We start from the raw sequence: 20,519 nt of genomic DNA, 5'->3' as shown, positions 1-20,519 counted from the left end.
TCCCATCAAGTACATAAGCAGGTTGATCATAGATGAGTTAATGAGCACATCATAGGCCACTTTCAATAACCATATTCCCTGCCATGGCTCAACCCTATGATGAACTTTCTCCACCGTCAGGCGTAGGTCCTTAACTAACAACCTAGAGTTACTAATTGGCATCCCCAGTTAATATGTCAGGAAAGACCCTAGGCGGCAATTTAGTCGGTTTGCAATTCTTTGCTTATCCATGTCAGAGTATCCAAGCACCATTACCTCACTCTTAGTGAATGATGGGTAACCCCGACATTTCCTTAAAACAGAGTAGCAGAAATTTGATGTTTTGGATATCTGTGTCCGATCCCTCCACCATAAGGATGGTATTGTTTGCATATTTGAGGTTGGTAATTCCACCTACCCTAATAAGATAGGGGCATATTCCCCTAATGTGCCCTGCATGCTTCGCCGCATCAAGGATAGCTGCGAGCGCATCAACTACCAAGTTAAACAGAAATGGTGATAGGGGGTCACCCTGACGTAACCCACGAGAGGTGGCGAAGTATGGACCGGTTTCACCATTTATGTTAACTGCTGTTCTACCACTAGAGACAATTTGCATAACCATCACAATCCAATGGGCGTCAAAACCTTTCCAGATGAGGACCTCCCTCATGAAGGATCAATGGACGCTGTCATAAGCTTTAGGAAAATCAATTTTTAAAAAATATACCGATTTGAGGTGTTTTCTCTTGACTTCATGGATGACCTCATGGAGAACGAGGATCCCATCAAGAATGAATCTCCCTTTAATGAAGGCAGTCTGATTCAGGTGGGTAATCCTATCTGCGATAAGGGTTTGTCCTACTAGCGTACCCTTTAGCAAGGATCAAAAAGATAGCATTAATGATAGTTATCAGACGGAAATGACAAATATTGGTCGCTCCAAAGATTTTGGGGGTGAGCGATAGTATCCCATACTTAAGGTGGGAAATGTCCATCACTCCCTGGAAGAATTCCCCCAAAAAATCAAAGATATCGTTCCCTAGAAAGCTTGGAAGAAGCGCACTGGCAAGCCGTCCGGACCCGGAACCGGTGCCCGGTTCATGAACTTGATGATCGCTACGACTTCGGCCTCCTTGAAAGGGCTAGTAGTAAGTTGTTCTCCTTTGGAGAAACCAGACTATTCCCTGTTCAAATATGTTCGGCGAGGTTCCATCCCTAGCGACCTCGGAGAATAACTGAGCATAAAAACCATCGACATGCGCCCTAATATCCACGGGATCCTAGATTAAACGGTCACCATCCCATAAAAGGGGAATAGTACATCTATGCCTCCTTCCGTTGGCAATAGCTTGGAAGTACCCCGTGTTGCCAACCCAAAAAAGTACCCAGTTCATGGCGCCAATAGGTCTCTTCTTTACAATAGATTTTGTGGATCTCGTCCTCGAGATTATAGCGGAACGCCCATTCTTCCAAAGATAAGCCTACCCCGTTGGCCTTAAGATCCAAGAGCCGAATCTCGAAGAGCAGGCCAGCCTTGCGGACCTTGAGATCTCTTCCAAGGTTAGCACCCCACCCCTTCATGAACTAGCGGGAGCGTCTAGCCAGAAAATGCCCACAGTCAACCGTGGACATCATCTTATGAGGTTCATCTTTGGGTACTTACATAATGTTGCATTTTTTTACAATGTTTCAAAGTGTATTGTAATGTTTCATTCTATACCAGCAAATCCGACCTTAAACAAGTGTACTCTTATTTGTTTGTACATAATGAAACATTATGATATACACGTTGGAATGAGAAAAAAAATACCACAATGAAATATGTAACACTAAAAAACAAAACAATTTTTGTCACAACCTAGAAAGCGTGGCATGAATCTCAAAGTAACAACGGATGGTAGATCCATGCACAGGATATCCCGTGCATGGTAGAATATCATTCACAGAGAAGCTCGCACAAACTTAACTTTGGTTCTCCACCTGTAATAAGTAGAGCTAGCTACTGAAAAGGCATAGTCATCACAACAAATTCATGTCCATGCTACCCAATTACAACACGGAATGGCTAGCCCCATATATACTAGTTCAATCACAACAAAATTCATGTCCAAGAGAAATAAAAGCTAGGAAAACATACAAGGTACAACATGCCAACAAATAGTCAGTACAGATGGCAGGTCAAGAAACATAGAAGGCATCTAATGATCAGCATCAATTAATGTTTTCATCAGCATTTCCTTTCTCCACTGTTTCAGTTTTCCTTTGAAGTTGATCAGAGGTAGCAGCTCGGAGTAGCTCACAACCATCTTTGGGGGCACTAAAGAGCTTCTTCCCCTGGTATCTTGTTACCCTCCTCCACTGCCTCTGTCATCTCCTCAAGGAGCTCTTTAGAAAGAGCAGCTGGATCTACCTCATAGCAACCCAAGGGCACATCTGGAGCTTCTTCCCCTGTCATCCTGTAAAAAGGAACCTGGTGTGAAAACCGAAGCATCTCTTCTTTCATAATCCTCTTGATGGCATACCCATCCGGGCAGCGTCGAAAAACCGTTCTGAATCCAGCAACCTTGATCAATGGGGCGACAGAAATGCCGTGCTCATCATCATAATCATCCAGAACCTCAACAAGATCATAGACTTGCATCACATTATCAGGAGTATTTCCATTCCAATCAGGTGACCAGTTTCGGTACACGGCCCATATGTCGCCTTTCTGCGGATAAATGCTGATTATCCCACGAGGACCTTTATCCCATGTAATCTGGTGAGAGAATGTGTTCAGTGCAGTGCTGGTTTCATACATGCCAATCCTGAAATCACCACACGTCTTTCTTAAATCAGAAGAAACCCAATTGAAAGGCCCAAATTCATTGCTCGTCCTTGCGCCGTGGAGAAAATTTATTCCGAGCTTAAATGGTGATAAGGACAGACGTTTCTTAATGAGCACATAACAGTGAGGCATGCCATCTTTATCACCATACGAAGCCCAAACTTGACCACTCTGAAAAGATTCCTCGGTACGATCCTTATCAAAATCATGAAAATGAGGATCAGGAACAATATATGTGGATGGGTGATCATCTTCTTTTTCAGCATCTGTGTTATTACCAGAACCATTCTTGTTACTTCTAATCTCCCTCAGCTTCTCGGTCAAACAGCTCTTCGCTCTTTTAGTCAAAAGTTTCCTCATTTCATCCTTATCAATGGACTTGGCCAGGCTGATTTTGGTAGGAGGTTGCACTTTCACATTGCGCCCAACATTAACATGTTCAGACTTTCTAGCACTGCTTGCATCTTGATTCTCAGCTTGTACTGCATGAACATTCTCAGTTTGCAGCGTTGATGCCTCGTTTTCTTGGAACGGCATATGGACATTATGGTGCACTGCGGATGTTTCTGATCCTACATTCCGCTTCCTTTTGCTTGCCATGGAAGAAGCATGGTTGAAGATGGTAGTCATAGTTTCAAACTTCCTCTCCGCAGCCTCCTTTTCAACAAGGGCCGCATCCTTGTTGCACTCCATTTCAAAGCACCTCAGCAAGTACAAACAGACACACCGAGCGATGGATTAGGAAAAAGATATTTGACTTCAGAGCACTCCAATGTTATCCACCAATCAGCGCTGAGCACGTCACCATACAATAACCTTCAAAAGCCGTAACCAAAAGGAAATAAATGGTACTTAAAATCATCGAAAAATGTAGATATAGAAACTTTTTGGTACAAAGAGAACCCTGCACAGAATTAAAAACTATCCTAGCAAATAATGCGCTAGGCGCCAAATCGAAGTTATAGTAGCTTATCGTAAATAATCATGCCCCCATCATGACCAGAACTGTAACCATGGATAACTCAAAATATTTCTTTACTGGAAAGATGTAGAACACGCCAAAATATGAGTGATAAAAGGCATATTAAAGATAATAGAACTTAACATACATACATACAACCCTAAAATTACTGAATTATATCTACACAGTACTCGGCCACTACCTTAGCATTCAATGGGTGGCGCGCGGAAATATGAAACATACAAGATCATCTGCAGTTACATAAATTTGTTATAAATAACTGTTCCAACATCACCGGAATTATTAACTACTCAAACATGGCCCTACTGTGGGTTGGATGGGGTGCGGATATAGAAAGAATACATGACAAGTTGGACATGCTGAAACTTAGCATGAAATACAACCATCCCTTACACTGAGAATGCAGACTTTCAAACACTGCTCTAGCAAAATATGGGAGGCGTGCCAAAATATGAGGGATACAATGCGTACATGCCGCGTTCGTGCGAGAGTGGGGACGGGCTGACATGGGATGTAGACTTGGTTGGGGAACAAGAGCATGCGAAGCTAGGAGCAGGGGCCGATCGATGGGCAGCGCGAGGACCTCGCAGTGCGGCGGCGCCTACTGGTTCTACATGTTCCTCTCTCTGCCTATCCATGACAAGCATAGAGGTGAATTCATGGTTGTTTGCTTCCTGGCCTAGCTGTTGTATTGATAGGTGATTTAAGGGAAAGTTGTGGCTACTCTCGGGTGTAGGTACACCCGAGTTTGCAAAACTTCGAAAAATGTGATAAAATCTTGGTTGTCGGAGTTCCCTTGGAACTCCACAGAAGATGGGGTGATGGATTCAGTGTCAAGATTTAATGAAGATCCATCTGTTCATGGCCTGCTTGTTCACCCACCACTACCACAAGCAATGTATTTTACTTTTTTCTGGATGCAGCCCTAGAAAGGAATTATGTTTGGTTTAGTTCATAGAAAGATATCATAAAATCGTTTTTGTTTACATACTAACTGAATTATGCAAAGTATTTTAGTTCTCATGGTAATAGACAAGCAACTTCAGCAGTATTGATTTGAGTTTTTGTTTTTAAGTATATGTTTGGTCAAGCTTCAACTTTCTTTATGTCCATGTTTTGCTGGTATAATGCATTATCAAGATTTGTTTTTGTATGATGACATTGTGTAAATCAGCATATGGATGAGGAAAGTATTCTGAGGGCAGATGCTTGCCGCCGCTGCCGCTTCCGACAACGTGTGAGCCGCCTAATCAAGCGAGGACGCAGGGCACTGACGCCGGAGTCTCCTCATCCGAAGAGGACTTGCAGGCTCTTCCACGCCGCCGCCACTGCAACGCGGTGTTGTTCCAGCACCAAATCACAGGTTTTTGCCGGTGCCTATTTACTTGCCCTTTGTCTGCATAGTTGAGGGCAAGCTTCTGACCTTAATATAGACTTTTGAAAACATTATATTTCATGCTTGCACATTACTAGAAACATAATTGCACTGCATAGATTTAACGGATTTACATAATACTATTGTGTCAGTAAAAAAATATTTTTCAACTTCAAGTTATATGCTGGATTCAGATTATTTTCTTAAAAACCAAGAGCTCTTTTGGGGTTTGCAGTAGTCTTTTGGGGTTTGCAGTAGTGTGGTTTACAAGAGGTAGCCACGGTTCTTCAAAATTTTGAAGTGTTAGCAAAAAGAGTGGAACAGATCGAACTGAAGCTATTTTTTTTAATATCATCTACTTCTACTTGACCTTTGATGGGAATCTCATGTAACCATCCCGCAATCTGAAAATACTGTATGATGTGTAGAGAAGATTTCTGTTTACATGTAACTGCGCCTAACTCTGCTTACATTTCTCTAGGGCCGCAAAGTTCAAGCAGTTGTAAGTAGTATACATACATACTTTGCTCACAGTATAATCATCTGATGCAATGTGATAGTTCCAGCAAAATGTCTTCACCTATAAATCAAATTATGTTACTTCTCTTTGTGTAAATCTTGGATTTCTAGATCTTATGAAAATGACTTTTTATTTCAACAAGTGTTAATTTGAATTTGTAATCTTTTTAAATATAGATGCATCTTTGCAAATCCAACAAAGTGGTGGGAATATCTACAACATGAAGTTTCTCAATCTGATAGGGCATTCTTCTGCATGCTTGTGACATGATCATGGTGCACATATATTTAATAGTGAAGGTCTTCTGCTATCACTATGAATGGTGCTGCTGTTGTGTAAGTGATTTCTTAAGTGTTGTGTTCTAACACATTGGAGTAAAACATTAATTGTGTATGAAGAATAATATTACAGAGTCAAGCATAACTTGACCTTAGTTCTGACACTGGTAGAAAAAGGGCCTATAGTCCCGGTTCGTAAGGGCCTTTAGTCCCGGTTCCTGAACCGGGACTAAAGTGTCGGTACTAATGCCCCGACCCTTTAGTCCCGGTTCAATTCAGAACCGGGACTGATGGGCCTCCACGTGGGCAGTGCGCAGAGCCCAGTCAGGAGACCCTTTGGTCCCGGTTGGTGGCACCAACCGGGACCAATAGGCATCCATGCGTCAGCATTTCTGTGGCTGGAGTTTTTGTTTTTTTTGAAGGGGGGGGGGGGGTTGGGGGTTTTGGGGGGTTAATTTAGGTGTTTCATATATTGTGTTAGCTAGCTATAATTAATAGAGAGAAGTGTCCTCTCTTATGTCCGTGCTTGGTCGACGCTACGTACTATACATACGTATAGAGAGGACTAGACACGCTGGCTAGCTAGTAAGCAAACGAAGGAAACAGAAGATCGTGATGAACATATATGCATACAGAGAGAAGTGATATCGACCACCTCTCTTTCTCCGAGAGATTGGTCGAACAACAAGTTCTCGTATATCTATCTGACACTACCGGCTACATATATACAATAATTATCTCTTACAAATATAATCATACGGACTCAGGGTCAACATAGAATTCTCCGTCTTCAGGGATCACGTGGTCAAGAAAGAATGCCGCCAATTCCTCTTGAATTCCTCGCATGCGAGCTGGTGCTAGGAGTTCATCCCGCTTCCGAAACATCTAAGTTAAAGAAGGGGGTCAATACATATATATATGAATGAATGAAACTCAATACAAATGATGGTAATAAAATAAAATTGTGAATGTTGTTATTTACGTACTTCATATTGTTCGTCAGTGTAGCCCCGCTCACAGGTTGTGTGGCGGATGGACTCGCAAACATAGTATCCACAGAAATCATTCCCTTGTTCCTGCCACAACCACTTTACAAGAAATAGAGGTTAATCAAACTGATAAGTAAGAATGCCAAATGGTATTGATGAAGCTAGCGCTTGAATGACTAGTAGATGCGCTTAAAATGCTACTATAGCTAGTACTTACTTTCGGGTGTCTAAATTGCAGCTCCTTCGGCAGTCCCGGAGCTTTTCTGGTGAATTTTCTCCAAACCCTGCCGGACAAAGAAAACAATTACTTGATATATCAGGAAATGAACAAAGTTGCTGATATGGTGGATAATGATCGATTTAACTTACTTCTCGAGTATTTGAGTCATGTCTGCATAGTCCTTGGGATCTTTTCGTCTTGAGTCTAAGACGGTTACTAGTCCCTGCTCAAGCTTAATATGTAGGAGAATATAGTGGAAACTGCACACGCATGCATAACTCATCAATTACATTACTATAACCTTGACTAATATATAAGGGAAACCGAATACGCACAAGACAGTAACACTCACTTGAAGTTGTAAGGAAAGAGTATTATATCTTTGTTTTGATTTATTATCAACGATTGTAGCATGCTGGCCTCGGTTTCTGCGGCATAAAATTTAACCTGAGTTGCATCTATGAGATATGTGTTAATGAACCCAATATCACCGACTTGTCTTTTCTTCAATTCGACGATCTTCAATCTGCATAATATAGTGAGGATGATTATAAATACATGCAATGAAAGAGCTAAGCTATATAGAGAAACTTAATGACAGAAGTAGTACTACTTACAGACAGTAGCAGGCGACCGTTGTTTTATCGAGGGCCAATTGATTGAAAAACTGATAGAACTCCTCAAATGGAACAGGCAACAGATCAATTCCAACGAGGTCATGCTCCTTTTTAACTTTCAAATACAAAGTACTCCTCCCCCCAGAGTCTCTGCAGATTTTCAAGTACCAATCATGCAATCTTCGCATCATCGTTGATAGAGATCTTTCATCTTTGACGAGAGGCTTCCCGTACTCGTATCTTTGTATCTGCATCTCCATGGGTTCATAATGTACTTCATCGGGCAGGTAATCTGCAAGATTGCTATAACCGGGCACCATCCTCGGATCATTAGCGATGTTGTGGCTAGGCACCTTGAGCGGGGGGCACGATTGCTTCGCTTGTTCGCCGAGCTGGGCAATTTGTTTCCCAGCTCGTCGTTCTTTCAGCCTTTGATCACTGACAGTACTTCCCGACCGCTCCGCTTCGGCAAATTCCTTTCCAATAATGCGGTCATAGTTTCCTTTCGGCGGATCAGACTTCGGTGGTTTTGTCAGGGCAGCCAGAGTGCGCTTCACTTTCACCCGATCTACCTTCTCCTCCGGAGGTGGATGTTTCTTTGCTTTCACCCCTTCAAAGAATTTCCTCACTTCTTCTCGCGCGATCTCGGCGTTCTCCTCCTGGGTCCTCTCGTATGGTAACTTCTCTGGAGTCTTCAGAGAAGGACCAAATCTGTATGTCCTACCGCCTCTGGTTGTACTGCTAGACGCCGACCGAGCAGACGGAGCGGTTGTCTTCTTTACTTGCTTAAGAGGCGGAGGAGAAGGACTACGACGCGCCGGAGCAGCTGGAGCGGCGGCAGGTCTCTTCCGCCCTTGCTGACGAGGCGGAGAAGGAGGAGGCTGGCTGCTCAGGCGCGTCGGCGCAGACGGAGAAGGAGGCGGAGTGCCGCCACGCGCCGGAGAAGGAGCTGGCCGAGGGCCCTGATCGTCACTCGCCGGAGGAGGAGGCGGTGGAGGAGGCGGAGTGCCCTGACTCGCCGGAGGAGGAGGAGGAGGCGGAGGCATCCAGTTCGAAAGGTTGATGAGCTCCTTCCGCCATAGGCATGGAGTCTTCAAAGCAGACCCCAGCCGACTCTCCCCTTCACCGGTAGGGTGGTCAAGCTGGAGGTCCTCAAATCCCTCCGTTATCTCATCCACCATCACCCTAGCATATCCTTTTGGAATCGGCCGGCAGTGAAAAGTTGCGCCAGGTTCAGTAGGATAAACAGAGCCAACAGCCGCCTTGACCTTCAAATTCATCCATTGCGTCATAAGGTGGCAATTTTGAGACTCCGTGATAGCATCCACGGGATAGCTGGCAGGAGCCGTCAAGGCATGCTCCGGCTGAAGCAGCTCGGTGGAAGCCACGCTGCTTCTGCGCTGAGATGGCAGGGTAGCTTCGGGGGAGGCTTCGGCAGTACGTTTGCTGCGATTTGCTTCTCGTTCCTCTATCGCGTCTACCCTTGCTTGCAGCGCCTGCATTTGGGTCTGCTGCACTTTTTTCCTCCTCTCATGGGATTTGTAACCGCCTGCGTCCGAAAACCCAACCTTCCACGGAATGGATCCTGGCGTGCCTCGTGTCCGTCCAGGGTGCTCAGGATTCCCGAGGGCCATTGTGAGCTCGTCGTTCTCTCTGTCTAGAAAGAACGTCCCTTCCTGCGCTGCTTCGATATACTGCTTAAGCTTACTGACTGGTATGTCCATTTGATCGTTCGTCGAAATGCACTTCCCTGTTTCAGGGTCCAAGGTTCCGCCAGCCCCGAAGAACCAAGTCCGGCAACAGTCTGGCCAGTTATTTGTCTCTGGTTCGATCCCTTTATGAACCACATCATTCTCAATCTTGGACCACTTAGGCCGGGCTACGAGGTAGCCACCTGACCCCGTGCAATGGTGAAGCTTCTTCTTCACAGCATTTTGCTTGTTTGTCGCCGACATCTTCTTACTCTTTTCCGATGTCTTGTGGGCCACAAATGCGGGCCAGTGATCTCTGATCTTCTCATATCTGCCCTTGAATTCTGGTGTCTCTTTTTTATCGACAAACCTATTCAGCTCTTTCTTCCACCTCCTGAATAGATCTGCCATCCTCTTAAGAGCAAAAGACTTGATTAATTGCTCTTTAACTGGCTTCTCCGGATCATCCTCTGGGGGTAGGGTGAAATTTGACTTCAGCTCAGTCCAAAGATCATTTTTCTGCATATCATTGACATAAGACACCTCAGGGTCTTCTGTAGCCGGCTTAAACCATTGCTGGATGCTTATCGGGATCTTGTCCCTAACCAGAACCCCGCACTGAGCAACAAATGCGCTCTTTGTCCGGAGGGGTTCAATAGGTTGGCCGTCGGGCGCGATTGCTGTGATCTCAAGCTTTTCATCCGGGCTCAACTTTTTCTTCGGGCCTCGTCTCTTTACCGAAGTTGTGCTCGATCCGGAGGGCTAGAAAAAAGAACAAAGACTTAATTAATATGTGTACATACCAAAACAATGAATGCATCAATCAGCTAGTCAGCATAGGCTTAACTAATATATATACCTAGCCGGACTCGGTTCGGTCACCGCAGCCGTCATCACGGTCTCCTTCTTGCACCGGCATTGGGTCACCGGAGCCGTCCTCATGTTCTTCTTCTTGCACCGGCATTAGGTCACCGTAGCCAGCTTGTTCACCCTCTCCTTCCAGACTATCGGTGTCGTTGAGAAATTACGAGATGGCATCACTTCCTTCTGCGATTATCTCCCTCAACAACACTTCTTTTGCTTCGTCTCGGGCGGTGTCCATAGTTTCTACAAATATTTACAACATGCCAATTATTATTCAAACATGACAGATGGATATATTAGTGCCAAACGTACAACTAGCTACCTAATCATAGCAAGCTACCGGGAGGGGGTATATATCGACAACGACGACACTACATCTATGTCCCTCGACGACCCTCGTTCCCGATAAAAAAAGAGGAAGAAGAAGAAAAAAAAGAGGAGAAGAAAGAATAGAGGAGAAGAACTCCTCTATTCTTTCTTCTCCTCTTTTTTTTCTTCTTCCTCTTCTTTTTTTATCCTCTTCTTCCTCTCATGTTCGAGAGGATCGCCGAGGGGTAGGGAGGTTGCGTAGTGTCAAAGGATTCAACAAGACCATGTCTTCATCATTAGGCGAAAGTAACATGTGCATGATGGTACGAAGCTCTTCAAAGTTTTTCTGGAACGGAGTCCCAGATAGGATAATTCGCTTTTTGGTACAAAGTTCAGCAAGAGCCTTCCGAATATCGCTATTTGGAAGGCCTTTGCTGAATTCGTACCAAAAGGCGGATTATTCTATCCGGGACTCCATTCCAGAACAACTTTGCAGAATTTCGTACCAACATGCCCTGGTTACTTCCGGCTAATGATGAAGGCATGGATTTCTTCAATACTTTGACACTAGGAAACCTCTCTCGACCCCTCGGCGATCCTCGACCCCTCGAACCCTCGACGACCCTGGAACCCTCGACCCCTAGACGACCATGCTGGAACCCTCGACCCTATAGGAAAAAAAAGAAGAAAAAAAAGAGGAGAAGAAGAAAGGAATAGTGGAGAAGAAGAGAAAATAGATTTTCTCTTCTTCTCCACTATTCCTTTCTTCTTCTCCTCTTCTTTTTCTTCTTTTTTCTTCTTCTTATTTATTTCTCCTCTTCTTTTCGGTAGAGGAAACCCTAAATAGCTAGCAAGTATCGTGGGTGTGAGATACATGTGGCCTTCGATGTCGGACACTACATCCACGTCCCACAAGTGACGTGGGCGTCGAAGCCCGCGCCACTTGTGGGATGTGGATGTAGTGTCCGACACCGATGGTACATGTATCTCACACCGACGATACTTTCTATTTAGGGTTTCTCCTCTACCGCTCAGCGACCCTCTCGACGACCCTCATTCCCGATAAAATAAAGAGGAAGAAGAAGAAGAAAAAAGAAGAGAAGAAAGAATAGAGGAGAAGACTTCCTCTTCTTCCTCTCCTCTTCTTCTCCCTCTTCTTCCCCTTCTTCCTCGCCTCTCTCATGAATGTCCGACGTTCTCGACCCCCCCACGTGTCGAAGAAAAAGAAGAAGAAAAAAATAGGAGAATAAGAAAGGAATAGAGGAGAAAAGAGAAAATAGAATATATATTCTATTTTTCTCTTCTTCTCCTCTATTCCTTTCTTCTTCTCCTCTTCTTTTTCTTCTTTTTTCTTCTTCTTATTTATTTCTCCTTGTCTTCCTCTCCCCTCTCGGCGACCCTAGACCCCCTCTCGACCCTCGACCCCTAGGCGACCGTCGACCCCTCTCTTTTTTTCTTCCTCTTCTTTTTTATCCTCTTCTTCCTCTACCGCTCGGCGACCCTCGACGACCCTCGTTCCCGATAAAAAAGAGGAAGAAGAAGAAAAAAAGAGGAGAAGAAAGAATAGAGGAGATCTTCTCCTCTATTCTTTCTTCTCCTCTTTTTTCTTTTCTTATTCCTCTTCTTTTTTTATCCTCTTCCTCCTCTCATGTTCGACGACCCTCGACCCCTCGGCGACCCTAGACCCCCTCTTCTTCTCCCTCTTCTTCCCCTTCTTCCACGCCTCTCTCATGAATGTCCGACGTCCCCCCTCCCCCCCTCATCATCATCTATCATCCCCCCTCTCATGTTCGAACTTTTCTGAACATATATAGCCACACATACACATAGCCACATACACATACATAGCCACACATACATATAGAACTTTTCTGAACATATATATATATATAGCCACATTCATATAAACTTTTCTGAACATATATAGATGATTTTCTAAAAATGTAACTTTTGCATATATGAACAGGAGAGCAGCGGCGGCAATGGGTGGCATCGTCGGCGACGGGGATGGGAAAGGGGGGAGCTCACTGGGGGCGGGCGGCGATGGGGAGAGGAGGCCAGCGACGGGAAGGAGGACGGCGGGCTCGGGGACGGCGTGCGCGGGGCTCGGGGACGACGAGCTCGGGGTGGCACACGGCGACGGGGACGGCCGCGGGCTCGGGGCGGCACACGGCGACGGGGACGATCGAGGAGGCGGGGCTCGGGGCAGGGCGCGCGGACGGCAGCGAGCTCGGGGCAGGGCGGCCGGCGACGGGCAGGAGGGCGCGACGACGACGACAGCGACAGGGCGCGGCGACGGCGATGGGGCAGGGCGCAGCGACGGCGACGGGGCAGGGCGCGGCGACGGCGACGAGGAGGACGAGCAGCCTGGCGGCGTCGGTGATGGGGAATGGAGCAGTTGGCGAAAATTTCCAAAGTGTGGGCTTATATAGCAGAGCCTTTAGTCCCGGTTCGTGGCAGCAACCGGGACCAAAGGTGGGCATTAGTCCCGGTTGGTGCCACCAACCGAGACTAAAGGCCTCTTTTCGGCAGCCCAAAGGGCGGGAAGCGAAGGCCATTGGTCCCGGTTGGTGGCACCAACCGGGACTAAAGGGGGGCAATGGTCACGGTTGGTGCCACGAACCGTGACCAATGCCACCTTTAGTCCCGGTTGGTGACCGTGACCATTGCCCCCCTTTAGTCCCGGTTGGTGCCACCAACCGGGACCAATGGCCTTGTGCTGCCCCGCGCCCAAAAGTTTAGTCCCACATCGCTAGCTGAAGGGCGCCGACACTGGTTTATAAGCGCTGGTGTGCCTCCCCATTCGAGCTCCTCTCTAATGCAGGCTTTCGGGCCTAAACTTGCTACTGCCTGTGGGCCTATTGGGCCTTCTGCGGGCCTGAATCCTGGCCCATGTAGGGTTTCTAGTCGTATTCAGGCCGTGGAGGCCCAGTAGGAGGCATTTTTTTGGTTTTTTCTTTTTTATTTCTACATTTTTTTGGTTTTTTATTTTTTATTTCCACTTAAAACTAAATACTTACAGTTTTTTAGTGATTTCTTTTTGCTTTTAGGTCACAAAAATTATAAACTTTCTGTTAGTGCCATTAGTTTTAAATTTTAAATAGTTTAAATTTGAATTTTTAAAAATTTGTGTGAATCACTAGTTTATGAATAACTTTACTGTAAAAATAGATTTTTTTTCTATTTACTTTTTTTTTCTACTTAAAACTAAATACTTACAGTTTTTTAGTGATTTCCTTTTGCTTTTAGGTCACAAAAATTATAAACTTTCTGTTAGTGCCATTAGTTTTAAATTTTGAATAGTTTAAATTTGAATTTTTAAAAATTTGTGTGAATCACTAGTTTATGAATAACTTTACTATAAAAATATAATTTTTTTTCTATTTATTTTTTATTTCTACTTACAACTAAATACTTACAGTTTTTAGTGATTTCTTTTTGCTTTTAGGTCACAAAAAATATAAACTTTCTGTTAGTGCCATTAGTTTTAAATTTTGAATAGTTTAAATTTGAATTTTTAAAAATTTGTATGAATCACTAGTTTATGAATAACTTTACTATAAAAATAGAATTTTTTTTCTTCTTTGCTATTTATTTTTTATTTATACTTACAATCAAATACTTATAGTTTGATTTTAGGTCACAAAAATTATATTCTTTTTGCTATTGAAGAATATTATAGTTTTATTTTAGTTGATCATAACATAATATTTTAATTGATTGTTTTTATTTTCATAAAAGTTTTGTAGTTTATTCTGTTTGCTATTAATTCATTCTTTGAGCTAAATGACTCTGAAATTGGAAAGCATTTCAAAATGAACTCTGAAAAGGTTGAAAGTTGGCATGGTATCATCATTTCACCCACATAGCATGTTCCAAAAAGTAGAGAGGGTTACGACAAAAACTTGATGCACTTCGTGTACAAAATGGACAATCACTTTTGAAGTATCAAAGTTTCGAACCAGAAGACATGAAAGCATTTCAAATGAACTCTGAAAAAGTTGAAAGTTGGGATGGTATCATAATTTCACCCACATAGCATGTGCATGTACAAAACGGACAATGGTAGCATGTTCGTCTGTTACAAATTTGGCATGGTATCATCATAATAGTTGCGGGAGAAAGTCTTCACTTTTTCTTCGCTTGTGTCATTTGCTTATTGCGCCGTAACCATGGATAATCTTCATTGTTTATCAGGATGCTTGGGTCAGCCTTGACATTGAAGGGAGGAATTTCATGAAACTTTTCATAATCTTCAGACATGTCTGTCTTGCCGTCCACTCCCAGGATGTCCCTTTTTCCTGAAAGAACTATGTGGCGCTTTGGCTCATCGTATGATGTATTCGCTTCCTTATCTTTTCTTTTTGTCGGTTTGGTAGACATGTCCTTCACATAGATAATCTGTGCCACATCATTGGCTAGGACGAACGGTTCATCAGTGTACCCAAGATTTTTCAGATCCACTGTTGTCATTCCGTACTGTGGGTCTACCTGTACCCCGCCGCCTAACAGATTGACCCATTTGCACTTAAACAAAGGGACCTTAAAATCAGGTCCGTAGTCAAGTTCCCATATGTCCACTATGTAACCATAATATGTATCCTTTCCGCTCTCGGTTGCTGCATCAAAGCGGACACCGCTGTTTTGGTTTGTGCTCTTTTGATCTTGGGCGATCATGTAAAATGTATTCCCATTTATCTCGTATCCTTTGTAAGTCAATACAGTCAAAGATGGTCCCCTGGACAACAAGTATATGTTCCACACCTGTACATGTATATATATATCGGCCTATGGCCTCATGGGAATACAAGTTGCTTATTCCTAACATGGTATTAGAGCTAGGTCAATTTTTTGCATGCCGCAACTCGTGCTGATTGATCCGCCTCGCGACGCCACCGTCCTCTGTGGCCGTCGCTCTGTTCTCCGTCGCTGCCGTGTGGATCGCTAGGCTGGGCCGCTGTCTTCGCTCCCGCCCGTGCGATTCCCTCTCCTCCTGATCGCATCCACACCGTGCTCCCTGATCCGGATCAAGCCGCCAGCCGTTCCCCTCGCTAGATTCTACCACTGTGATTTCCCTGGTTCTGATCTAGTCGCCGGCGTTATCTCCAGCGGACGGCCGCCCGCCCGATCCGGTCGCCCGTTTCCACCAATCGCCAGTGCCCTCCCGCCCAAGCTACTCCGTTCTATCCATCGCGCGCCATAGCCGCCGCTAGCCCCGTCCGATCCAGCAGCCGGCCAAGTAAATTCACGTATACGTCATCTACGTCTACATGTTTGTTGCTTGAGAATCCATCAGGTTTGGTCTAGCTAGCTTTGCACTTCATGTGCACAGCATCGCTAGCCCCGCGCGCTACAGCCGTCATTCGCCAGCCCCACGCACTTCGCCAAGTCTAGTCGGTTCTAAAAAAAATGTCTGCTGCATCGGGCTATGTTGCTGTCCCTCGCTGTCCGGTGATCTTTGATGGTACTAACTACACCGAGTTTACTGGCTTCATGCGCATTCACATGCGTGGCATCCGTCTTTGGGGTGTTCTTTCTGGCAAGGTCTGCTGTCCGCCACGTCCAGTTCCTCCGGTGGCCCCTACTTCGCCAACTCCATCGGTTCTTCCTACGGATGCTAATCAGGCTGCCAAGGATGCGGCTAAGCTTGCTAATGAGGCTGCTGATCGTGCTTATGATGAGAGGGTTTTGGCTTATGAGGAGGCTCTTCAGACGTATCATGGTGCTCTGTCTGTTTACACCCAGTGGCTTGATGATGATGCTCGTGCTGCAGCTGTTCTCACTGCTAGTGTTCTGCCTCAGTTCGCTTCTGAATTTCTGGGTCTTCCTACTGTCTTTGAGATGTGGACCCGTCTTCGTGAGCGCTATCAGCCCTCTGGTGATGCCTTATACCTCTCTGTGATCCGTCAGGAGCATGCTCTTCAGCAGGGTGACTCTACTGTTGATGACTTCTATGCACAGAGTTCTGCTATCTGGCGCCAGCTTGATTCTCTCCGTAGTGCTGGGTGTCGTACCTGCCCCTGTTGCCAGGCTGTCCAGGCCAATTTGGAGTTTCATCGCGTCTATGAGTTCTTGTCTCGGCTCCGTAAGGAGTTTGAGCCCCGGCGTGCTCAGTTGTTTGCTCGTGGCCGTATTTCTCTCATGGAGGCGCTTTCTGAGATTCGTGCTGAGGAGACTCGCTTACGTGGTGCTGGTTTGCTGGAGGTTCCCTCTGTGCTTGCTACTCGTGCTCCTACGCCACCTGCTCCATCGACCACTTCTCGCTCGAGTGCTCCGCCGCTCTTGCCCACTCCTTCTGGAGGCTCAGGTCGCCCCTGTCCACATTGCGCCTATTGCAACAATGATGGTCATCTTGAGTCTCAGTGCTACACGAAGAAGAAACACCTGCGCAAGGCTCGATCATCATCTTCAGGGACTTCGTCATCTACCTCGACAGCTTCAGCCATTGCTTTGACTGAGCAGGATATTCTGAGACTTAAGCGTCTGCTCGCGGCTTCAGGTTCTTCCTCGACGGGTACTGCCGGTTCTGTGACTGATGCTTCCCGCACTGAGCAATCACCCTCTACACAGTCAGGTACATCCCCATGGGTTCTGGACTCTGGAGCTTCTTTTCATATGTCTTCTCATTCCTCCACTTTGTCCTTTCGATCGCTGGATTCCCCTATTCATGTCTTCACTGCTGATGGTACTCCACTTTCTGTTGCTAGTAGAGGCAATCTTACTACTCCTTCTTATTCTGTTCCTGATGTTGCTCATGTTCCTCGACTTACCATGAATTTGTTTTCTGCTGGTCAACTTACGGATTCTGGTTGTCGCGTCATCCTCGACGTTGACTCTTGTTCTGTCCAGGACCGTCACACGCACACTCTGGTTGGGGCTGGCCCTCGCCGCCGTGATTCTCAGGGTCTTTGGGAGTTGGACTGGCTTCATGTTCCTTCTGCTGCCACCACCATCGCCAGTTCTTCCGCTTCTGTTGCCTCCGTCACTGGTTCCTTCCAGCAGTGGCATCATCGACTTGGTCATCTGTGTGGTTCTCGGTTGTCTTCTTTAGTTCATCGAGGCCTTCTGGGGTCTGTCTCAGGAGATGTCTCTTTAGAGTGTCAGGGTTGTCGTCTTGGCAAGCAGATTCAGTTACCATATTCACATAGTGAGTCAGTGTCTAAGCGTCCTTTCGATTTAGTCCATTCTGATGTATGGGGTCCGGCCCCTTTCGCTTCGAAAGGTGGTCATAAATACTATATTATTTTCATAGATGATTTCTCTCGTTACACATGGCTTTATTTCATGACTTCTCGTTCTGAGGTGTTGTCTATTTATAAGCGTTTTGCTGCCATGGTTCATACTCAGTTCTCTTCACCCATTCGTGTTTTTCGTGCTGACTCCGCTGGCGAGTATATCTCTAAGATGTTGCGTCGTGTTCTTGCTGAGCACGGGACTCTCTCTCAATTCTCTTGTCCTGGTGCTCATGCTCAGAATGGTGTGGCTGAGCGAAAGCATCGACATCTTCTTGAGACGGCTCGTGCATTGATGATTGCTGCCTCTCTCCCGCCTCATTTTTGGGCTGAGGCCGTCTCCACATCCACCTATCTTATCAATATACAGCCTTCCGCTGCTCTACAGGGTGGTGTTCCTTTCGAGCGACTTTTTGATCGTTCTCCCGATTATTCGATGCTTCGCTTGTTTGGTTGTGTTTGCTATGTTCTTCTTGCCCCTCGCGAACGCACCAAACTAACCGCTAAGTCTGTTGAGTGTGTCTTCTTAGGCTACAGTGATGAGCATAAGGGCTATCGTTGTTGGGATCCTATTGGTCGCCGGATGCGTATCTCTCGAGATGTGACTTTTGAAGAGTCTCGTCCCTTCTACCCACGCCCATCTTCCTCGACTTTTTCAGTGCAGGATATCTCTTTCCTCACTTTTCCTGACTCACCTATCATCCCCGCCAACACTGTACCTCTCTGTTCCACTTCCTCTCCTTCTCCACATCTAGTTGATTTGCCGCCACCATCCTCCCCGGTCTCCTCGCCTAGCATGTCACCGGGTTCTCCACCTTCATCTCCGGTGACTTCCTCCCCGGTCTCCTCTCCCAGTCTGTCACCGGATTCTACACCTTCATCTCCGGCGACTTCTTCGTCTCCACCCCCTGATTCTACCTTGCCGATTCCTCCTTCTATTATTCCATCTCTTCCTCAGCATTACACTCGTCGTCCACGACCAGTCGATGCCTCTGTGGATGGGTCGTCATCTTCCTCTCAGCCTACTTATGGCTTGCGTTCTCGTCCTCGTCCGCCTGTTGATCGCTTTGGATTTCCCACCGCTGGTGCTGCTGTTCTTGAGCCGACTTCTTACCGTCAGGCTGTTGTTCATCCTGAATGGCAGTTTGCGATGGCAGAGGAGATTGCTGCTCTTGAACGCACTGGCACCTGGGATCTTGTTTCTCTTCCTCCCGGAGTCCGTCCGATCACTTGTAAGTGGGTCTACAAGGTTAAGACTCGCTCTGATGGTTCTCTTGAGCGTCACAAAGCTCGTCTTGTGGCTCGTGGTTTTCAGCAGGAGCATGGTCGTGATTATGACGAGACTTTTGCTCCTGTGGCTCATATGACCATTGTTCGTACACTTCTTGCCGTTGCCTCTGCACGCCACTGGTCTATATCTCAGCTTGATGTTAAGAATGCCTTTCTTAATGGTGAGCTGCGTGAGGAGGTGTACATGCAACCACCACCTGGGTATTCTGTTCTTGATGGCATGGTATGTCGTCTTCGTCGCTCTCTCTATGGCCTTAAGCAAGCCCCCCGTGCCTGGTTTGAGCGCTTTGCCTCTGTGATCACTGCTGCTGGTTTTTTAGCAAGTGCTCATGATCCAGCATTGTTTATTCAACTTTCTCCTCGTGGTCAGACTCTTCTTCTTCTTTATGTTGATGACATGATCATCACGGGGGATGACCCCGAGTATATTGCCTTTGTAAAGGCCCGTCTTAGTGAGCAGTTTCTTATGTCTGATCTTGGACCCCTTCGCTACTTTCTTGGGATTGAAGTCTCTTCTACCTCTGATGCCTTTTTTATATCCCAGGAAAAGTATATCCAGGATCTTCTTGCTCGTGCTACTCTTACTGACGAGCGCGTTGTTGAGACTCCTATGGAGCTCAATGTTCACCTCCGTGCTACTGACGGTGATCCTCTCCCTGACCCGACGCGTTATCGTCATCTTGTTGGCAGTATTGTCTATCTAGCTGTCACTCGTCCGGACATCTCTTATCCGGTTCATATTCTGAGTCAGTTTGTCTCTGCCCCACCTTGGTTCACTATAGTCATCTCCTTCATGTTCTTCGATATCTTCGAGGCACGATCTCTCACCGTCTATTCTTTCCTCGCTCCAGTTCTTTACAGCTCCAGGCCTATTCGGATGCTACGTGGGCTAGTGATCCTTCCGATCGCCGTTCACTTTCTGCTTACTGTGTTTTTCTTGGTGGTTCTCTCATTGCCTGGAAGACGAAGAAACAGCTTGCAGTTTCCCGTTCGAGTGCCGAGGCTAAGTTGCGAGCAATGGCTCTTTTGACGGCAGAGGTGACTTGGTTACGGTGGTTACTTCAGGATTTTGGTGTTTCTGTCACTACACCGACTCTGCTTTTATCTGACAGTACAGGTGCTATCAGCATTGCACGCGATCCTGTGAAGCATGAGCTCACCAAGCATATTGGTGTTGATGCTTTCTATGTGCGCGCTGCTGTGCAGGATCAGGTTATTGCTCTTCAGTATGTGCCTTCCGAGTTACAGTTGGCGGATTTCCTGACGAAGGCTCAGACTAGAGCACAACATGGCTTTTATCTCTCCAAACTCAATGTTGTTCATCCACCATGAGTTTGAGGGGG

The 20,519-nt window shown here is 46.0% G+C and overlaps 2 protein-coding genes across 2 annotated transcripts; one reads left to right on the top strand and one right to left on the bottom strand.

Annotated features, from left to right (window-relative positions):
* Positions 1-2,299: 2,299 nt before the first annotated feature.
* LOC125532519 (uncharacterized) lies at positions 2,300-3,502 on the bottom strand. The gene has a single exon (XM_048696562.2). The coding sequence runs from the start codon at positions 3,500-3,502 to the stop codon at positions 2,300-2,302; it is 1,203 nt and encodes a 400-aa protein (XP_048552519.2).
* A 12,537-nt stretch (positions 3,503-16,039) lies between these two features.
* Positions 16,040-17,939, top strand: LOC147988371 (uncharacterized). Its single transcript, XM_087544035.1, has 2 exons — positions 16,040-17,228; positions 17,504-17,939. The coding sequence occupies exons 1-2, from the start codon at positions 16,064-16,066 to the stop codon at positions 17,548-17,550; spliced, it is 1,212 nt and encodes a 403-aa protein (XP_087400161.1). The 5' UTR covers positions 16,040-16,063; the 3' UTR covers positions 17,551-17,939.
* The last annotated feature ends 2,580 nt before the right edge of the window (positions 17,940-20,519 follow it).

Source organism: Triticum urartu, chromosome 1A (genome assembly GCF_056163025.1).
Source record: "Triticum urartu cultivar PI428250 chromosome 1A, HENAU_Tu73, whole genome shotgun sequence".
Classification (NCBI taxonomy): Eukaryota; Viridiplantae; Streptophyta; class Magnoliopsida; order Poales; family Poaceae; genus Triticum; species Triticum urartu.
The sequence above is the reverse complement of the archived record's forward strand: the minus strand, read 5'-3'. Positions and strand labels throughout refer to the sequence as shown.

Coding starts and splice junctions, on each gene's coding strand:
- LOC125532519 (XM_048696562.2), bottom strand. CDS start 3,502: ATGGAGTGCAACAAGGATGCGGCCCTTGTTGAAAAGGAGGCTGCGGAG.
- LOC147988371 (XM_087544035.1), top strand. CDS start 16,064: ATGTCTGCTGCATCGGGCTATGTTGCTGTCCCTCGCTGTCCGGTGATC. Junction 17,229..17,503: donor ATCACCCTCTACACAGTCAG/GTACATCCCCAT, acceptor TGTTCTGTCCAG/GACCGTCACACGCACACTCT.